Here is a 20843-nt window from a genome sequence, read left to right on the forward strand (position 1 = left end):
ATAAAGCTCTCTTGCCATAGTTATTTTATCCTCTATTCTATAAGACAGCCTTCTTTTTAACTACCAAGTGGAGGACAGAAGGTTACAGTCCAAAAGTATAGTACAAAAACCACTATTGTATGTATGCCATTGTCAATCTGGTACCTCTTGCCATATAAAAATTACTAGGAAAATTCTCACAACATTTTTTAGAGGCTGGAAGGAAGGAAGAGAAGCTCAGGAAACTGTTTACTACTCATCTTTGGAATAAGTGAGCCCAACTGGGTAAAATGTGAGGTAGCAGCTACCAAGAAGAAAGCAAGCAAGGACTAACTAAAGCCAGTCCAAATAGCGAGTTGTTCCTGTCAAAACTACCTCACAGGACAGTGTGAAGATATCTTGAGAGCATGCTAAAGAGATGCCCTTCACTGGCACAGTTAACAGGGAGCAGAATATTAGATCTGAAATTTTGATCCAGAAGGCACACTAACTGTCAAAGTGGATATTTACACAATGCTTAACTTATACTAGGCATTATTGTAAGGACCTTACATGTAACTCATATAATCCCATAGCAACCATATGAAGATAAGTACTATTATGATTGTTGTTGTTTTTGTTGTTCCCCAAAAGATGTAGAATAACTTAGCCAATATCACACGCTGAGTAAGTGGAAGAACAAAGATCTGAGTCCAGTCTAGCTTCTGAGTCATTGTCTTTAACTACTACCCTATACTTTCTCTCCAAACAATAAACTATTCAACAACATAGTTCTATTAGTCTGTGAATACAGAAGTGTGCAGATTCCCAAAATATGTCACTCAATATCAGTTTCTCAAAAGAAGTCATTCTTCCCCCAAATTCCATATCATTTCACTTCTTCAACTGAATAGCTCTATATAAGTTCAGATGCCTTCAGCTGTATGTCACAGAAAGCTCTTTGGCTGTAAGTAATAGAAAAACCTTGTTTATAATAGAAAACATAAACTAAACAGACTTCAAATATAAAGGATCTAATATAAACTAATCACATAATATAATAAACTAGGGATTAGAAAAAAGTGAAGGCTGATGCAGGACTTTCTGTCATGGACAAAATGAGATATGAGTGGGTCAAAAGAATATTCAGGAGTGAATACTCTGAATGTTCTCTCTCCCTAGCCAATCTTCTCACCAGTTCTTCATAGTATTAGGACATTCTGGGACTAAATATTGTTCCTAAATCTCTTTCCTTCTTTTCTTTCCTGTGTATTACTAGGCACTCCTTCACTAATTTCTAAGCCCATAACATAAAAAAGTTGGCTAAAAGAAACAAATCTGATGGAATAAATAAAACACAAATACATTAAATTATGAGGAAAAATCACAACAGTATCCATTAATCTAACAAACTTTAATAATCAATATCATGCCAGTAGGGGTTAATTTAGTGAGTTGAGGTTTGCAGACTATCCCTGATTCAGAGGGTTAGCACAAAGCAAGGAATTTAGAACTTACCCCCCAGTGAAAAAATTATCCTAAGGGATCCTCACCTAATTTTGAAACAAGCTGGAATGTACAATCTTTTGCTATCATATCACATTCAGAGTGAATCAGGGTTTGTGCCTCTCACACCCTATCATCCCTAAGGTGAAAACAGTCCCATCCCAAACCAAACAGATATTTATCAAGTGTGAGTCACAAGTGGAAGTGGGATTAGGAGCCACTTCATTGCTACTGCTCAGAAATCTACAATCTCCTTCCATAAGACCTACTATTTTTAGAAATTTAAATCTCTATACATCAGGAGTTTAGCATACCCTCTTTAGTTTGAAAAAATTAAAAGATTTGCTATCACTGTCCTTTTTTTGGTCAGCTTGACTTCTTACTGCCTTTCAAAAAAACATCTTCTTTACTGCCAACAGACTTAAAGTATTTGAAACTCAGATCTGACCATACCATCTCCAACTTAACAAAAAAGTCCAGAATGAAGTCGAGCTTCTTTGCATACAAAGGCATCATAGTCTGAACGCTTTCTTTTCCCATCTTCTTGCCTTTTTTATGCATCAGCAACACTGATTTGCCTGTAGCTCTGGATAAATTTATTACCTTCTGTCTTCTTTGCACATGTGCATCCTTTGACTTTGGTAAACTCTTCCTCTATAGTCATTTGAAAAGCCTTTCCCTAACTACCCCATCCCTTCCAAACACAGATTTAATCACTTCTTCTGTACTATTTTTGTATCTTCCTTTGTCATTGCACATATAATTATGTGGTCACATTTTTTTCCCTCTACTATACCTTAAATTCCATAAAAGCAGAAACCTGGAGTATAGTAGGCACATAATAAAGACTGAACTGATAAGTATTCAGAATTAATAGAAAAAAGAAAGATGGGCAAAACAAGGACAAATGGAGAAATGAAAGACAATGAGAAGGTAGCAAACTATGTGAGAAAGAGAGGCAGAAACTTAAGGAATACTATATTTCTAAAAAGAGGTGGGTTTTAAATATTGTATGATAAAATATGAAGTACGAATGTGTACTAGTAAGTAAAGCTGGATAATGTGACATGCCTGATTTACATAGAAACAGTTCACATTAGGCGGTATCAGAGTGAATGGCCAACAGCATGGATTATGCTGCTACACTGCCTGGGTTCATAGTCCTTGGCTCTACAAAGCTAAGGCCACTTTAGCTTTGTGACCTTAGGCAAGTTATCAATACTTAACCTCTCTATGCCACAGTTTTTTTCATCTGTAAAATAAAAAAAATAATAGTACTTACTGTCAATGGGTTGCTGTGAGAATAAAATTATCAAACAACTTCCCCCAAAATGCCCTGCACATAGGAAGCGGTAAGTGCTGACTACTCCTCTGAGAGCACTGGAAATGGATTGCTAGTGGTTAAATGCAAGATTTACTGCAAATTAGCTGTGAGACCTTAGGTAAACTACTTAATTTCTCTAGGTCTCTAGTCCTTGGCAGAGATCCCTTTGCTCTTTTTCCTAAACACACAGCAAGACTCCATTTCCCAGCCTCCCTGGCAGTCAGGTGTGGCTATGTGCCTGAGTTCTGGCTGTGAGAAGGAAGTGATGTGCCTCTATCTTTTCCAGCCTTACAAAGCCTCCAGTGGACAATCTTCCATGTTCTTTCTCCTTTGCTGCCTTGTACACATCAAGCCTGAAAACCACATATTGAAGATGGCAGAGCCATAGATGGAAGGAGTCTGGGTCCCTCAAATACTGCTTGTTGGAGAACTACCTGCTAGTCAGGAACTCTGGTTTTAACCTTATGCGAGCAAATAATTAAATTTCTACTGATTTAAATCATTTCAATGTTAGTGTTTATCTCTGTAACATCTAATATCATTTAATTAACATAATTTTCTTATTTGCAAAGTGGGAATATTATTATGAGAATCAAAACAGTACAGTGCATGGCACATAGTAACTATTTAAAAAATATTAGTTATCATCATAAACTATTCCTATTAAGTTCAAATTCAGTTGCCCTCTCTTGTAAATTTGACCTGCCACTTAAGACTCAAAGTTCTATTACTTAGGAAATTGTATTTCTAGCCCATGATGGTCTTTCTCTTGTATGTCACAAAATAATTTAGCACCATAAGAAAGGCTATCTTGTTTTGCTCTCTGTTGAAAAATTAGACATATCTGAGGGCAGGAACATCGCTATACCATCTGTTATATCCTATAACACAGCTAAGCTTGTAACCGGTTGACCATCAGGTCTGTGTGTGGCAAAAACCCACCAGTCACAGGGCCACGAGTACCTACCCTGATGGCTTGTACCTGATTAGCTCAGCGGGTTAGAAATTAATGTTTGTTATTGTTGAATGAATGAAGGAAGGTAATTTAATTTAATTATACTCTATGGTCATAAATCAGACTTCTGGCTGTCAAGTCCTTACTACTGTTCAAAACTGAGAGCAGATTAAAAAGTGGGAAGGATGAGCAGAAATTTACTACCAGTGCTGAAGCACTTAAGCACTGATGTTGGTGTATCAACAGCAGAGTTATACCTTTGTGAATTATCCTTGAACTAAAATATAATACACAAATTTAGCAGAGGTTAAAAAGAAAGTTTTACCTCACCATGTTTAAGGAGCTGTTTTCTGGAATAAAACAAAAATATTCTCTATTTACTGACTGTCCATTATACTATGATTACATCAAAATGAACTTCCATTTATTTGTTCTTATATTCTAAATAAATAAATATATACATAAATAAAGCTATCAGATAATATTACTAAAAATTATGGTAATTTAAAAGGCATGATTAATAGTCATTCTATTTAAAGTATATCAAAATGCTGTTCTTTGGTTAAGATAAAATGGGTTTTACTGATTGCCGAAAACTGTATCTCGAGAGATAAATGAATAAAAAGAATATCTATTAAATATTCAACCATATACAGAATATATAATGCTTTATATAAGCACTGCTGTGACTTTTGAGTTGTTTTTATTTTTCACAATTACTAACATGAACATCCTTGTACTTAAAACACTGTGAGCATCTCTGAATATTTCCTTAGGATAAATTTCTAGAATAAAAGTTACTAGGTAAAGCTTATAAATATTTTTAGTTCCACAAAAGTTGTCTAACAAATTTTCTAAATATTTATGTCTAAAAATTTACTAAATTTTTATGGCATACATACTGTGTTCCAGGCACTGTGCAGTGAGCACAGTGTGAACAGAATAGATACTGTTCTTATCCTCATAAAGTTTATGTTAGATCCAGACAAGAGACACAAGACTGCTTATTTTATTGCCCATTGTAAAGACTGAATATTTCAGTCTTTGCAGGATAAGAGGCCTTCTCATATGGATTTTGGGGTTGGAGAGAGAAGTAAGACAGTATAAATAAGAAAGTAAGAAGTATAAGGAAGTTCAGGGGCACACACAGATCCAGAGATTTTTTTAAGAAGAGTAGTGGAGGGAAGGCCTCTTAGAATAGTAGTGAAATCACCAAATTATTTTGCCAACCTTGCAAGTCCTTCCTGAGTTTATGCAGTCAAGGGTGGAGGTGGGGGTGAATGGATGGGTTCCCACATGTCCTGAAATCTGCCAGTCACAACAGACTCCTATAGTGAGCTACTGCCATGTAAGGGAGAGGCCTGGTAGGTAAGTATTATAATCACCAATGATCCCACCAGTAAGTATGGATACAAATAAATCTAGTAACTAATTCAGACTATCAGTATACAACCAAATCATGTGACACAAATAGGATGAAAGAAAAACATCAAGATAAATGAGCAAATGAACTGAACACTCGAGAAAGAGTGTTCAGTATAAGGAATAACAGACAGTATTAAATGAAAATTCCAATTATTATCTTCACAGAAGTCTAAGAGGATTCTTCATCCATTCAATTAAAACAAGCTGCAGTAAAAAAGAGCTTTCAGAAATTATGAAAAAAACATATTTGCCTAATTTAAAACCTCAAAAGAAGGTTGAATGGCAGAATTTACACAGCTGAAATTGGTCATTTTGAAGACCCAATCATAGAATTCTCTGGGAACATAAGAAAAAAAGAAATAAAAAATATGATAAAAGCAATAATATATGTTCAAAAAAGAGAGGCTAAAGCAAAAAAAAAAAAAAAGAGAATAACTATCCCCTGAGCTAAAGAAAGATTTGAGTGTTCAGATTAAAATGTCCATGAATAAACATATAAATAACAGGGTAGAAATCTTATTTAGGGAATAATGACTGAAAACTTGCTAACTCTGGGGAGAGATACGGACATCCAAGTACAGGAGGCTCATACGTGACCTTTCCTAAATTCACTAGATACATTACAATAAAACTGTCAAAATCAAAGACAAAAAATGAACTTTGAAAACAGCAAATCATCTCATATAAGGGAACCCCTGTAAGGCTATCAGCAGATTTCTCAACAGAAACCTTGGAGGCCAGGAGAAAGTGGGATATTCAAAGTGCTCAAATAAAAAATCTGCCATCTAAGAATACTTCACCTAGCAAAGCTGTCCTTCAGATGAAGGTGAGAAAGACTTTCCCAGACAAACAAAAGCTGAGGGAGTTCATCATCACTAGACCTGCCTTATAAGAAATGTTAAAGGGAGTCATTTCAAGCTGAAACGAAAGAATACTAATTAGTGACATGAACACACATGAAAGTATAAAACTTGCTAGTAAAAGTAACTACACAGTCAAATTCAGAATACGCTAATACTGTAGTAGTGGTGTGTAAATCACCTAACTCTAGTATAAAGACAAAAAGACCAAAGCATTTAAAAATAAATATAGCTACAATAATTTATTAATGGATACACAATATAAGAAGATCCACACTGTGACATCAAAAGCATAAAATGGGAACAAGGGAAGTAAAAAGAATTTTTATATGCAATTGAAGTTAAGTTGTTATCAGCTTAAAATAGACTCAAAACTATAAGATGTATTATGTAAGCCTCATGATAACCACAAAGTAAAAACCTATAGTAGATACGCAGAAGATAGAGGAATCAAAGCGTACCACTACGAAAAATCATCAAGTGATAAAGGAAGATAGCATGAGAGGAAGAAAGAAACTACAAAACAGAAAGAAAACAAGATGGCAAAAATAAGTCCTCATCTATCAATAATTACTTTAAGTATAAATTGATTAAATTCTCTAATCTAAAGATATAGAGTGGCTAAATGAATAAAAAGCAAGACCCAATTATGCTGCCTATAAGAGTCTTATTTTAGCTTTAAGGATACACATGAAGTAAGTGAAGGGATGACAAAAGGTATTCCACACAAATGGAAATGAAAAGAAAGCAGGGGTATATATATATATATATATATATATTAATATATTATCAGGTGAAACAGACTAAGTTGAAAAATGTAACGAGACAAAGGAGAAAGTCACTATATAATGATAAAGGGGTCACTTCATCAAAAGGATATAACAGTTCTAAATCTATATGCACCCAGCATTAAGACACTTAACTATATTAAGCAAATATTAATAGATAGGAGAGGAGAAATAGACAGCAGCACAATAATTCCAGGGGACTTAAATACCTAATTTAACATTGGATAGATGTTATCTATCCAAAAAAAATCATTAAGGAAATACTGGACTTGAACTACACTTTAGACTAACTGGACCTAAGTATATACACAGTGCATTCTATTCAATAGCATCAGGGCACACATTGTCCTCAAGCACACATGGAACATTCTCCAGGATAAATCACATGTTAGTTCACAAAACAAGTCTTAACAAATTTAAGATTGAAATCATATCAAGTATTTTTTCTGCCCACAACAGTAGGAAATTAGAAATAGGAGAGCTGGAAAATTCACAAATATAATCCTGAACAATCAATGGGTTAAAGATGAAATCAAAAGGAAATCAAAAAGTATCTTGAAACAAATGAAAATGGAAACACAACATACCAAAATTTATGAGATGCAGCAAAAGCAATTCTAAAGGGAAGTTTATACCAATAAATGCCTACATTAAGAAAAAAGAAAGAGTTCAAATAAACAACTTAACTATACACCTCAAGGAACTAGAAGAAGAAGAAAAAACTAAGCCCAAAATTAGAAGGAAGAAAATAAACGTCAGAGAAGAAACAACTGAAATAGAGAGAAGAAATAATAGAAAAAAATCAATGAAATTAAGAGGGTTTTTTTTTGGAAAAGATAAAATTGACAAGCCTTTAGTTGAACTGAGAAAAAAAAGACTCAAATAAAGAAAATCATAAATGCAAGAGAGGACATTACAACTAAATACAAAGAATCATAAGAAACTGTATAAACAATCATAAACCAGCATATTGGACAACGTGGAAGAAATGGATACTTTCCTAGAAACATACAATCTACCAGGACTGAATTGGAAGAAATAGAAACTCTGAACAGACTTAAAACTAGTAAGGAGATTGAATTAGTAATCAAAAGTCTCCCAACAAAAAAACCCTGCAAGACCAGATGGCTTCACTGGAGAATTCTATCAAACATTTAGACAAGAATTAATGCCAATCATTCTCAAACTCTTCCAACAAATTTAAGAGAAAAGAAGACTTCCAAACTCATTTTACAAGGCTAGTATTACCTTGACACTGAAGTAAGACAAGGACAATAAAAATAAAAGAATATTGTAGGCCAATATCCCTGATGAATACAGATGCCAAAATCCTTAACAAATAGTAGAAACCAAATTCAACATCACATTAAAAGGATCATACACCATGGTCAAGTGGGATTTGTCTTTGCAATGTTAGGATGGTTCTACATATACAGATCAATAAATGTGAAACACTACATTAACAGAATGAAAGATAAAAATCATGTGCTCATTGCAATAGAGACAGGAAAAGCATTTGACAAAATCCAAAACCCCTTCATGATAAAAACAAAAAAAAAACTCTCAACAAATTAGGTATAGACAATATAATATAGGCAATATATGACAAGCTCACAGCTAACTTCACACTCAATGGTGAAAAGCTCAAAGTTTTTCCTCTAAGATCGAGAGCAAAACAAGGATGCCCACTCTTGTCATTTATCTTCAACACAGTACTAAAAGTCCTAGCCAGGGCAATAAGGCAAGAAAAAGAAACAAAAGCCATCAAAATCAGAAAGGAAGAAATAAAATTGTCCATGTTTGCAGTACCTAGAAATAAATTTAACTGAGGAGGAGACAGACTTGTATACTGAAAACTGTAAGACACTGATGAAAGAAATTGAAGAAGATGCAATTAAATGGAGAGATACCCTATGCGTTTGGTTTGGAAAAATTAATGTTGTTAAAATGTCCATACTACCCCAAGTGATCTACAGATTCAATTCAATCCCTAACAAAATTCCAATGACATTTGTCACACATATAGAAAGAACAATCTTAAAATTCATATGAAACCACAAAAGACCCTGAATTTTCAAAATACTCTTGAGAAAAGCAGAACAAAGCTATAGGTATTAGATTTCCTGATTTCAAACTATATTACAAAGCTATAGTAGCCAAAACAGTGTGAGACTGGCATAAAAAAGACACAAAGACCAATGGAACAAAATAGAGAACCCAGAATTAAACCAATGCATAAATTGCCAATTTATCTTTGACAAAGGCACTAAGAACATGCACAGAGAAAGGACAGCATTTTCAATAAATAATGTTGGGAAAACTGGACAACCACATGCAAAAGAATGAAATTAACTCTTGTCTTACACAACTCACCAAGATAGAGTAGAAATGGATGAAAGGCTTAAATTTAATACTTTAGGGCTTCCCTGGTGGCGCAGTGGTTGAGAGTCCGCCTGCCAATGCAGGGGACACGGGTTTGTGTCCCGGTCCGGGAAGATCCCACATACCGCGGAGCGGCTAGGCCCGTGAGCCATGGCCGCTGAGCCTGCACGTCCGGAGCCTGTGCTCTGCAACGGGAGAGGCCACAACAGTGAGAGGCCCACGTACCACAAAAAAAAAAAAAAAAAAAAAAAAAAAAAATTTAATACTTTAAACCATAAAACTACTATGAGAAGACAAAGGGGAAAGCTTCTTGACAGTGGTCTTGGTAATGACTTTTTTGGACTTGACACCAAAAGCACAGGCAACAAAAGCAAAAATAAAAAAGGGTGACACTACCAAACGTAAGGTAGATAGCTAGTGGGAAGTAGCCGCATAGCACAGGGAGATCAGCTCGGTGCTTTGTGACCGCCTGGAGGGGTGGGATAGGGAAGGCGGGAGGGAGATGCAAAAGGGAGGGGATATGGGAACATATGTATATGTATAACTGATTAAATTTGTTAAATAAAAAAAAGAATTTCAAAGAAAAAAAAAGGGTGACAATATTAACTTAAAAGCTTTTGCACAAAAAGGAAATAGAATGAAAAAGAAACCTATAGAATGGGGGAAAATATTTGCAAACTGTGTACCTGATAAGGGGTTAATATCTGAAGTATCTATATATAAGGAACTCATACAACTAAATGGCAAAAAAAAAAAATCTGATTTTAAAATGGCAAAAAACTTGAACATTTTTCCAAAGAATATACATAAATTGTCAATAAATTGTCAACAGGTACATGAAAATGTGCTCAACATCATTAATTACCAGGGAAATGCAATTCAAAACCACAATGAGATATCACCTCATGTCTATTAGAATGGCTATTATCAAAAAGAAAAGAGATAACAAATGTTGGTGAAGATGTAGAGAAAAGGGAACCTTTGTGGACTGTTGATGGGAATGTAAGTTGGTATAATAACATTGTGTAAAACAGTATGTAGGTTCCTCAAAAAAATAAAATAGAACTACCATATGATCAAGCCATCCCACTGCTGGGAACGCATCCAAAGGAATAAAAATCCATATCCTGAAGAGATATCTGCGCTTTCTTGTCCATTGCAGCATTATTCATCATAGCCAAAATATGGAAACACCCTAAGTGTCTGCTGATGGATGAATGGTGTATTTCTAAAAGCACTGCTGTTGGTCCTTCTAAATCTTAGATCCACCACTTTTGGAACTCTCACCCTGTGAGAGAGTCACGGGATTCTCAAGGCACTTGTCTCCTGCTTCTTTTGACTTACAGCTTACAAAGGGAGAGATACTCCAATATCACAAAGGCATAATTGCTTCTATTAAAAATAACCATGTTTGGGGGAATGGGCTTAAAGGAGAGATGTGAAGTCAGGAACAGCCAACAAAGGGGAGCAGGAAAGAAAGGTACCTAAAATAACAGACCTAAAGTGTCGCACGGGTAGCCTTAGAAGTTGCCAGGAACCAGCTCTTTTGGTGGAGTTACTGTCATTCGTTAAGGTTATGTAATCATCTCTACTGTGCAGAAGAGAGTGGAGACTGCTAGACCAACAGAGAGGTGTGAACCATAGAGCGTATGCAGAGGAAAAACCAGGGAGTTGAGAATTCTTAATAAGAAACCATAATAGAGATTGACCATGGATTCCAGGCTGTGTCAGAAAGCAAACCAGGAATTCTGATTAGATTACAGCAGTTGACATCTTGGTGCCTTGAGGCAGCTGAAGAACAAACAGATTTAGTGAGCGGGGAGAAGAGGAATGCAAGCATGTGGATACCAGGTGGGATTTCTTAAAAGGAGCAGTTTCAGGCTATGGCAAGGTCTGGGCTGTGACCACAGAAGCAGAATTGGCAGCATGCAGTTCACCCACTGTCTTCTTCAGGGAGCCTTGCAAATAAGACAGGCTTCTGTTAAGGACATTGTTTAGATTCCAAATTAAAAGTGCCTTACAGCCACCAAGTATTAGAGTGTTACTGTGAAGGGATGTGGGGAGATGGCTTCAGGTCATATGCTTGATGGTCGCCTGGCACCTTCCCCGCAGCACTTAAACCTGAATACAAAAAACTACTGACCTATATTATCTTAGGAGGTGTTCTATTTAAGAATAATTTCTACCATTATGCCATGAAGAAACTAAAATCACTCTCTCAATTCAAAATGTCATTCTGTTGCTGACATCCAATTCTTACAACCCTTGGTTATTTTTCATTCTTGGATGAAATGCCTGTCAAGATCTCCGTTGGCCTATTGCAAGATGATTTCCCATTGGCTGTTGGTTGATTTGTTTTTTCAGTCAACCAGAGGTTTGGCTGTGGGATTTAGCTGAAAACCCAGGGACTGCTTTTAAGAAGTGAAGATAAGAAGTAGGAACTGAAGTCCCAAGCACATGGCTGTGAAAGGCAGCAGAGTGAAGAGTTAAGATCACTGGCTCGGTAGTCAGATCTGGCATCAAACTCAATCTCCACCTGCCAGTTGAGTAGAAGAATCCCATTCTCAGTGTTATCTTCTGTACTATGGGCTAATAATGTCTACTTTGCTGACTTTTTTTACAAAGATTAGACAAGATCAATTATGTAAAGCACTAAACAATTCATTAAACTGTAACATTAGCATTAAAAAAATAAAATAAAATAACCATGTTTTATTAGAGCAATCTTTTCACAGTGCACTCTTGGGAGACAAAAACCTTAACCATCACACCTTGCAACCTGGAGATTTTACCTATTGGAAGAGACACATCTAGAAGAACTCTCTTCAACCTTGCTGGAAGGGCCCCTATCAGAACAGACTCTTGGATTCATGTGACACACCTAAAGAAAGTACAGAACCCTGACTGGACTTGCATATCATCTGGTGACTTGAAAGTAGAGATTTCTCAGAATTGACGTAGATGACATCTGATGAGACAGCTTTCCCAGGATATTCAGGCCAGGACTGTTGGAAGTTTGTCATCAAACTTTTAAGGATGATATAACACTTCAGATGATCACAGATATTTAGTATCTTGATAACATACGAACTTTAGATAAAAAAGCGCCTGTGAGTTCTCCCTCCCACCCCTCCTTGTTACTTGCATGTGACCGCAATAGGTTTCCAATCTGTGCACTTTTCCTCTGATGTGAGACACTACACTCAGGAAAGGTCCTTCCTGGCACTGAGGGACAAAAAGCTGCTGAAACTAGAAAACTTGACTTTTTTTTTTTTGCGGTATGTGGGCCTCTCACTGTTGTGGTCTCTCCCGTTGCGGAGCACAGGCTCCAGACGCGCAGGCTCAGCCGCCATGGCTCACGGGCCCAGCCACTCTGCGGCATGTGGGATCTTCCCAGACAGGGGCACGAACCCGTGTCCCCTGCATCGGCAGGTGGACTCTCAACCACTGTGCCACCAGGGAAGCCCGAAAACCTGACTCTTGATCAATGATGCTTTCAGAGAAAGGTCTTGATCAAAAGGGGGAAAGTAAAAAAAAATTAATAAATAGAAATCTCAATTAAATAGAGTTGGAGAAAAGAAGGGGGAACTTTCATGCCCTGTAACAACAGCAGAGTCCAACAGGAAGAAGAAGGATTCCTCTTCTTTCCTGGCAAGGATTCAGCCAATGAAAAGCCATGGACTTTTGGTTTACTATAGCTCTCCCAACTTCGTTTTCCCCTCTATGAAAGTGTTCTCTTCTCCTTGCTGTGTAGGGACTTGCATGTGGCTCACCATGGTTGTAAACCTCAAAGTGCAATCCTCTGCTGACCACCAATAAACCCATCTTTCTTGGAGAAATATCTGGCAGTCCATTTGTTTTAGGGCAACAATGAATAAAGAAAATGTGGCACATATATGCAATGGATTATTATTCACCCATAAAAAACAAGGAAATCCTGTCATTTGCAACTACACGGATGAAGCTGGAAGGCATTACGCTATGTGAAACAGGGCAGACAGGGAAAGACAAATATTTTATGGTATCACTCACATGTGGAATCTAAAAAAGACCAAAAAAAAGTCAAACCAGAAACAGAGAATAGACTGGTGGTTGTCAGGGTCTGGGGACTGGGGGTAATGACATGATGTTCTTTAAAGGGTACAAACTTTTAGTTATAAGATGAAGAAATTCTGAGGAAGCAATGTACAGCATAGTGACTATAGTTAATAATACTGCATTATATACTTGACATTTGCTAAAAGCGTAATCCTTAAGTGTTCTCACACACACATAAGGTAACTCTGTGAGGTGTTAGATGTGTTAATTAACTTGGTTGTGGTGATCACTTTACAACATATATGTATATCAAATCATTGTATTATATACTTTATATATACACATATTTATTTGGCAAAAAATGTAAACTATGAAAGAGAATATGGGGAAATACTTTTATGATTTTGATGTGAAGTGTTTCTAAGCACAGAAATTAACACAGAAAACACAGCAAGTGTACAGTTGTGATTGTATACAAATTTTAAACTTCTATAAAGCAATGACCATTAATAAACTATATATTGATATCCTAGAATAAACTATGTTATATACATAATAGACAAAAGATTATTGTCTATAATATAAAAAGACACCACAAATCAATTTTCAAATGGTCAAAAAGAAACGTAAATAGCCAACAGACATATGGAAAGATGTAAAACGTCACTGGCAAAGACTTGTAAGATGAGTTATTTTTTAAAAAACTATCAGTGGGCCCCTGGAGGAAGATGGCGGAAGAGTAAGACGCGGAGATCACCTTCCTCCCCACAGATACATCAGAAATTCATCTACACGTGGAACAACTCCTACAGAACACCTACTGAACGCTGACAGAAGACCTCAGACCCCCCAAAAGGCAAGAAACTCCCCACATACCTGGGTAGGGCAAAAGAAAAAAAGAATAAACAGAGACAATAGGATAGGGACGGGACCTGCACCAGTGGGAGGGAGCCGTGAAGGGGGGAAGGTTTCTACACACTACAAGCCCCTTCGCGGGCGGAGACTGCAGGTGGCGGAGGGGGAAAGCTTCGGAGTAGCGGAGGAGAGCACAGCAACAGGGGTGCGGAGGGCAAAGCGGAGAGATTCTGGCACAGAGGACTGGTGCCCTCAGGCACACACCAGCCCGAGAGGCTTGTCTGCTCGGCCGCCGTGGCGGGCGGGGCTCGATCTTGTCTTTCTGGTGGACAGGTCCACGTCTGGTGGTGTGTTTTGGGGTGCCTATGGCCTTATTATGTTTTTAGGTAGCCTCTCTGCTAATGGGTGGGGTTGTGTTCCTGCCTTGCTAGTTGCTTGGCATAGGGTGACCCGCACTGTAGCTTGCTGGTCTTTGACTGAAGCTGGGTGCTGGTGTTGGGATGGAGATCTCTGGGAGATTTTCACTGCTTGATATTATGTGGAGCTGGGAGGTCTCTTGTGGACCCGTGTCCTGAAGTTGGCTCTCCCACTTCAGAGGCCCAGCACTGGCTCCTGGCTGCAGCACCAAGAGCCTTTCATCCACCCGGCTCAGAATAACAGGGAGAAAAAGTAGAAAGAAAGAATTAGTAGAAGAAAGAAAGAGAGAAGGAAAGAAAGGAAGAAGGGAAGAAAGGAAGGAAGGAAGGAAGAAAGAAAGGAGGGAGGGAGGGAGGAAGGATGGAAAGAAAGAAGGAAAGAAAGGAGGGAGGGAGGGAGGAAGGAAAGAAAGAAAGACAGGAGGGAGGGAGGGAGGAAGGAAAGAAAGAGAAAGTGGAAAGAAGAAGGGTGGATGGGAGGAAAGAAAAAGAAAGAAGGAAAGGAGGAGCGGAGGGAGGGAGGGAGGAAGGGAAAGTAGGAAAAAAAGAAAGAGCAGGTAAAGTAAAATAGAATAAAGTATGAAATATAGTAGCGTTATTAAAATTAGAAAGTAATTATTGAAAGAAAAAAAAAAAAACGGACCGATAGAACCCTGGGACATATGGTGGAAGCAAAGCTATACCACCAGAAAGACAAGATCGAGCCTCAACCACTAGAGCACAGGAATTAGTCCCCCCCACCAGGAAGCCTACACAACCTACTGAAACAACCTTAGCCACTGGGGTCAGGCACCAAAAACAACGGGAACTACGAATCTGCAGCCGGCAAAAAGGAGACCCCAAACACAGTAACATAAGCAAAATGAGAAGACAGAAAAACACACAGCAGGTGAAGGAGCAAGATAAACACCTACCAGACCTAACAAATGAAGAGGTAATAGGCAGTCTACCTGAAAAAGAATTCAGAATAATGATAGTAAAGCTGATCCAAGATTCTATTTCCAAGATCCATAATCTTGGAAATAGAATAGACAAAATGCAAGAAACAGTTAACAAGGACCTAGAAGAACTAAAGATGAATCAAGCATCGATTAAAAACACAATAAATGAAATGAAAAATACTCTAGATGGGATCAATAGCAGAATAACTGAGGCAGAAGAACGGATAAGTGAGGTGGAAGATAAAATAGTGGAAATAACTGATGCAGAGCAAAATAAAGAAAAAACAATGAAAAGAACAGAGGACAGTCTCAGAGACCTCTGGGACAACATTAAACGCACCAACATTCGAATTATAGGGGTTCCAGAAGAAGAAGAGAAAAAGAAAGGGACTGAGAAAATATTTGAAGAGATTATAGTTGAAAACTTCCCCAATATGGGAAAGGAAATAGTTAATCAAGTCCAGGAGGCACAGAGAGTCCCATACAGAATAAATCCAAGGAGAAATACACCAAGACACATATTAATCAAACTGTCAAAAATTAAACACAAAGAAATCATATTAAAAGCAGCAAGGGAAAAACAACAAATAACACACAAGGGAATCCCCATCAGGTTAACAGCTGATCTCTCAGCAGAAACTCTACAAGCCAGAAGGGAGTGGCAGGACATAATTAAAGTGATGAAGGAGAGAAACCTGCAACCAAGATTACTCTACCCAGCAAGGATCTCATTCAGATTTGATGGAGAAATTAAAACCTTTACAGACAAGCAAAAGCTGAGAGAGTTCAGCACCACCAAACCAGCTTTACAACAAATGCTAAAGGAACTTCTCTAGGCAAGAAACACAACAGAAGGAATATACCTACAATAACGAACCCAAAGCAATTAAGGAAATGGGAATAGGAACATACATATCAATAATTACCTTAAATGTAAATGGACTAAATGCTCCCACCAAAAGACACAGAGTGGCTGAATGGATACAAAAACAAGACCCATATATATGCTGTCTACAAGAGACCCACTTCAGACCTAGAGACACATACAGATTGAAAGTAAAGGGATGGAAAAAGATATTCCATGCAAATGGAAATCAAAAGAAAGCTGGAGTAGCAATTCTTATATCAGACAAAATAGACTTTAAAATAAAGACAATTAGAAGAGACAAAGAAGGACACTACATAACGATAAAGGGATCGATCCAAGAAGAAGATATAACAATTGTAAATATTTATGCACCCAACATAGGAGCACCTCAATACATAAGGCAAATACTAACAGCCATAAAAGGGGAAATCGACAGTAACACAATCATAGTAGGGGACTTTAACACCCCACTTTCACCAATGGACAGATCATCCAAAATGAAAATAAATAAGGAAACACAAGCTTTAAATGATACATTAAACGAGATGGACTTAGTTGATATTTATAGGACATTCCATCCAAAAACAACAGAATACACATTTTTCTCAAGTGCTCATGGAACATTCTCCAGGATAGATCATATCTTGGGTCACAAATCAAGCCTCGGTAAATTTAAGAAAATTGAAATTGTATCAAGTATCTTCTCCGACCACAATGCTATGAGACTAGACATCAATTACAGGAAAAGATCTGTAAAAAATACAAACACATGGAGGCTAAACAATACACTACTCAATAACGAAGTGATCACTGAAGAAATCAAAGAGGAAATTAAAAAATACCTAGAAACAAATGACAATGGAGACACAACGACCCAAAACCTATGGGACGCAGCAAAAGCAGTTCTAAGGGGGAAGTTTATAGCAATACAATCCCACATTAAGAAACAGGAAGCATTTCGAGTAAACAACCTGACCCTGCACCTAAAGCAATTAGAGAAAGAAGAACAAAAAAACCCCAAAGCTAGCAGAAGGAAAGAAATCATAAAGATCAGATCAGAAATAAATGAAAAAGAAACGAAGGAAACGATAGCAAAGATCAACCAAACTAAAAGCTGGTTCTTTGAGAAGATAAACAAAATTGACAAACCATTAGCCAGACTCATCAAGAAAAAAAGGGAGAAGACTCAAATCAATAGAATTAGAAATGAAAAAGGAGAAGTAACAACTGACACTGCAGAAATACAAAAGATCATGAGAGATTACTATAAGCAACTCTATGCCAATAAAATGGACAACCTGGAAGAAATGGACAAATTCTTAGAAATGCACAACCTGCCAAGACTGACTCAGGAAGAAATAGGAAATATGAATAGACCAATCACAAGCACTGAAATTGAAACTGTGATTAAAAATCTTCCATCAAACAAAAGCCCAGGACCAGATGGCTTCACAGGTGAATTCTATCAAACATTTAGAGAAGAGCTAACACCTATCCTTCTCAAACTCTTCCAAAATATAGCAGAGGGAGGAACACTCCCAAACTCATTCTACGAGGCCGACATCACCTTGATACCAAAACCAGGCAAGGATGTCACAAAGAAAGAAAACTACAGGCCAATATCACTGATGAACATAGATGCAAAAATCCTCAACAAAATACTAGCAAACAGAATCCAACAGCACATTAAAAGGATCATACACCATGATCAAGTGGGGTTTATCCCAGGAATGCAAGGATTCTTCAATATACGCAAACCAATCAATGTAATACACCATATTAACAAGTTGAAGGAGAAAAACCATATGATCATCTCAATAGATGCAGAGAAAGCTTTCGACAAAATTCAACACCCATTTATGATAAAAACCCTGCAGAAAGTAGGCATAGAGGGATCTTTCCTCAACATAATAAAGGCCATATATGACAAACCCACAGCCAACATTGTCCTCAACGGTGAAAAACTGAAACCATTTCCACTAAGATCAGGAACAAGACAAGGCTGCCCACTCTCACCACTCTTATTCAACATAGTTTTGGAAGTTTTAGCCACAGCAATCAGAGAAGAAAAGGAAATAAAAGGAATCCAAATTGGAAAAGAAGAAGTAAAGCTGTCACTGTTTGCAGATGACATGATACTATACATAGAGAATCCTAAAGATGCTACCGAAAAACTACTAGAGCTAATCAATGAATTTGGTAAAGTAGCAGGATACAAAATTAATGTACAGAAATCTGTGGCATTCCTGTACACTAATGATGAAAAATCTGAAAATGAAATCAAGAAAATACTCCCATTTACCATCGCAACAAAAAGAATAAAATATCTAGGAATAAACCTACCTAAGGAGACAGAAGACCTGTATGCAGAAAATTATAAGACACTGATGAAAGAAATTAAAGATGATACAAATAGATGGAGAGATATACCATGCTCCTGGATTGGAAGAATCAATATTGTGAAAATGACTCTACTACCGAAAGCAATCTACAGATTCAATGCAATCCCTATCAAACTACCAATGGCATTTTTCACAGAACTAGAACAAAAAATTTCAAAATTTGTTTGGAAAAACAAAAGGCCCCGAATAGCTAAAGCAATCTTGAGAACGAAAAACGGAGCTGGAGGAATCAGGCTCCCTGACTTCAGACTATACTACAAAGCTACAGTAATTAAGACAGTCTGGTACTGGCATAAAAACAGAAAGATAGATCAGTGGATCAGGATAGAAAGCCCAGAGATAAACCCACGCACATATGGCCAACTTATCTTTGATAAAGGAGGCAGGAATGTACAGTGGAGAAAGGACAGCCTCTTCAATAAGTGGAGCTGGGAAAACTGGACAGGGACATGTAAAAGTTTGAGATTAGATCATTCCCTAGCACCATACACAAAAATAAGCTCAAAATGGATTAAAGACTTAAATGTAAGGCCAGAAACTATCAAACTCTTAGAGGAAAACATAGGTAGAACACTCTATGACATAAATCACAGCAAGATCCTTTTGGACCCACCTCCTAGAGAAATGGAAATAAAAACAAAGATAAACAAATGGGACCTAATGAAACTTCAAAGCTTTTGCACAGCAAAGGAAACCATAAAGAAGACCAAAAGACAACCCTCAGAATGGGAGAAAATATTTGCAAATGAAGCAACTGACAAAGGATTAATCTCCAAAATTTATAAACAGCTCATGCAGCTCAATAGCAAAAAAACAGACAACCCAATCCAAAAATGGGCAGAAGACTTAAATAGGCATTTCTCCAAAGAAGATATACAGACTGCCAACAAACACATGAAAGAATGCTCAACATCATTAATCATTAGAGAAATGCAAATCAAAACTACAATGAGATATCATCTCACACCAGTCAGAATGGCCATCATCAAGAAATCTAGAAACAATAAATGCTGGAGAGGGTGTGGAGAAAAGGGAACACTCTTGCACTGCTGGTGGGAATGTGAATTGGTACAGCCACTATGGAGAACGGTATGGAGGTTCCTTAAAAAACTACAAATAGAACTACCATATGACCCAGCAATCCCACTACTGGGCATATACCCTGAGAAAACCATAATTCAAAAAGAGACATGTACCAAAATGTTCATTGCAGCTCTATTCACAATAGCCCGGAGCTGGAAACAACCTAAGTGTCCATCATCGGATGAATGGATAAAGAAGATGTGGCACATATATACAATGGAATATTACTCAGCCATAAAAAGAAACGAAACTGAGCTATTTGTAATGAGGTGGATAGACCTAGAGTCTGTCATACAGAGTGAAGTTAGTCAGAAAGAGAAAGACAAATACCGTATGCTAACACATATATACGGAATTTAAAAAAAAAATGTCATGAAGAACCTAGGGGCAAAACGGGAATAAAGACACAGACCTACTTGAGAATGGACTTGAGGATATGGGGAGGGGGAAGGGTAAGCTGTGACAAAGCGAAAGAGAGGCATGGACATATATACACTACCAAACGTAAGGTAGATAGATAGTGGGAAGCAGCCGCAGAGCACAGGGAGATCAGCTCGGTGCTTTGTGACCGCCTGGAGGGGTGGGATGGGGAGGGTGGGAGGGAGGGAGTTGCATGAGGGAAGGGATGTGGGAACAGATGTATATGTATGACTGATTCACTTTGTTATAAAGCAGAAACTAATTTTAAAAAAATAATAAATAAATAAAAAACAAAAACAACAAAAAAACTATCAGTTAGAAAATGTTAAAAGTTTAATAACAGTGGTGTTCATGGAGATGCAGAGAAATGGACACTCTCACCATTATAAGTTCTCAGTATCCATCAAATTATAAAAATTCATACCTTATGGTCTAGCAGTCCCATATCAAATATTTCAAATATTAAATATTCTAAATACTGAAATAAGTGTTCAAATGAATGTGTACAAGGATGTTAATTACTCATAGCACTGGTTGTTATGACAAAAAGATAAATATAATCTAAATGTCCACTGATGTGGGAATGGCTAATTACATGATAGTCACTCATGATGCTGAACAA

At 37.2% G+C, this 20843-nt stretch overlaps 1 protein-coding gene across 1 annotated transcript in view; it reads right to left on the reverse strand.

Moving 5' to 3' along the window:
• The window catches only part of DPY19L2 (dpy-19 like 2), a 94700-nt gene that overhangs the window by 14783 nt on the left and 59074 nt on the right, over nt 1-20843 (reverse strand). Inside the window, exon 17 of the mRNA XM_081243908.1 lies at nt 4069-4093. Within this exon, the coding sequence (XP_081100034.1) occupies nt 4069-4093 (25 nt within the window). The remainder of the gene's footprint in view (nt 1-4068; nt 4094-20843) is intronic.

Source organism: Mesoplodon bidens, assembly GCF_964165515.1.
Source record: "Mesoplodon bidens genome assembly, chromosome: 9".
NCBI lineage: Eukaryota > Metazoa > Chordata > Mammalia > Artiodactyla > Ziphiidae > Mesoplodon > Mesoplodon bidens.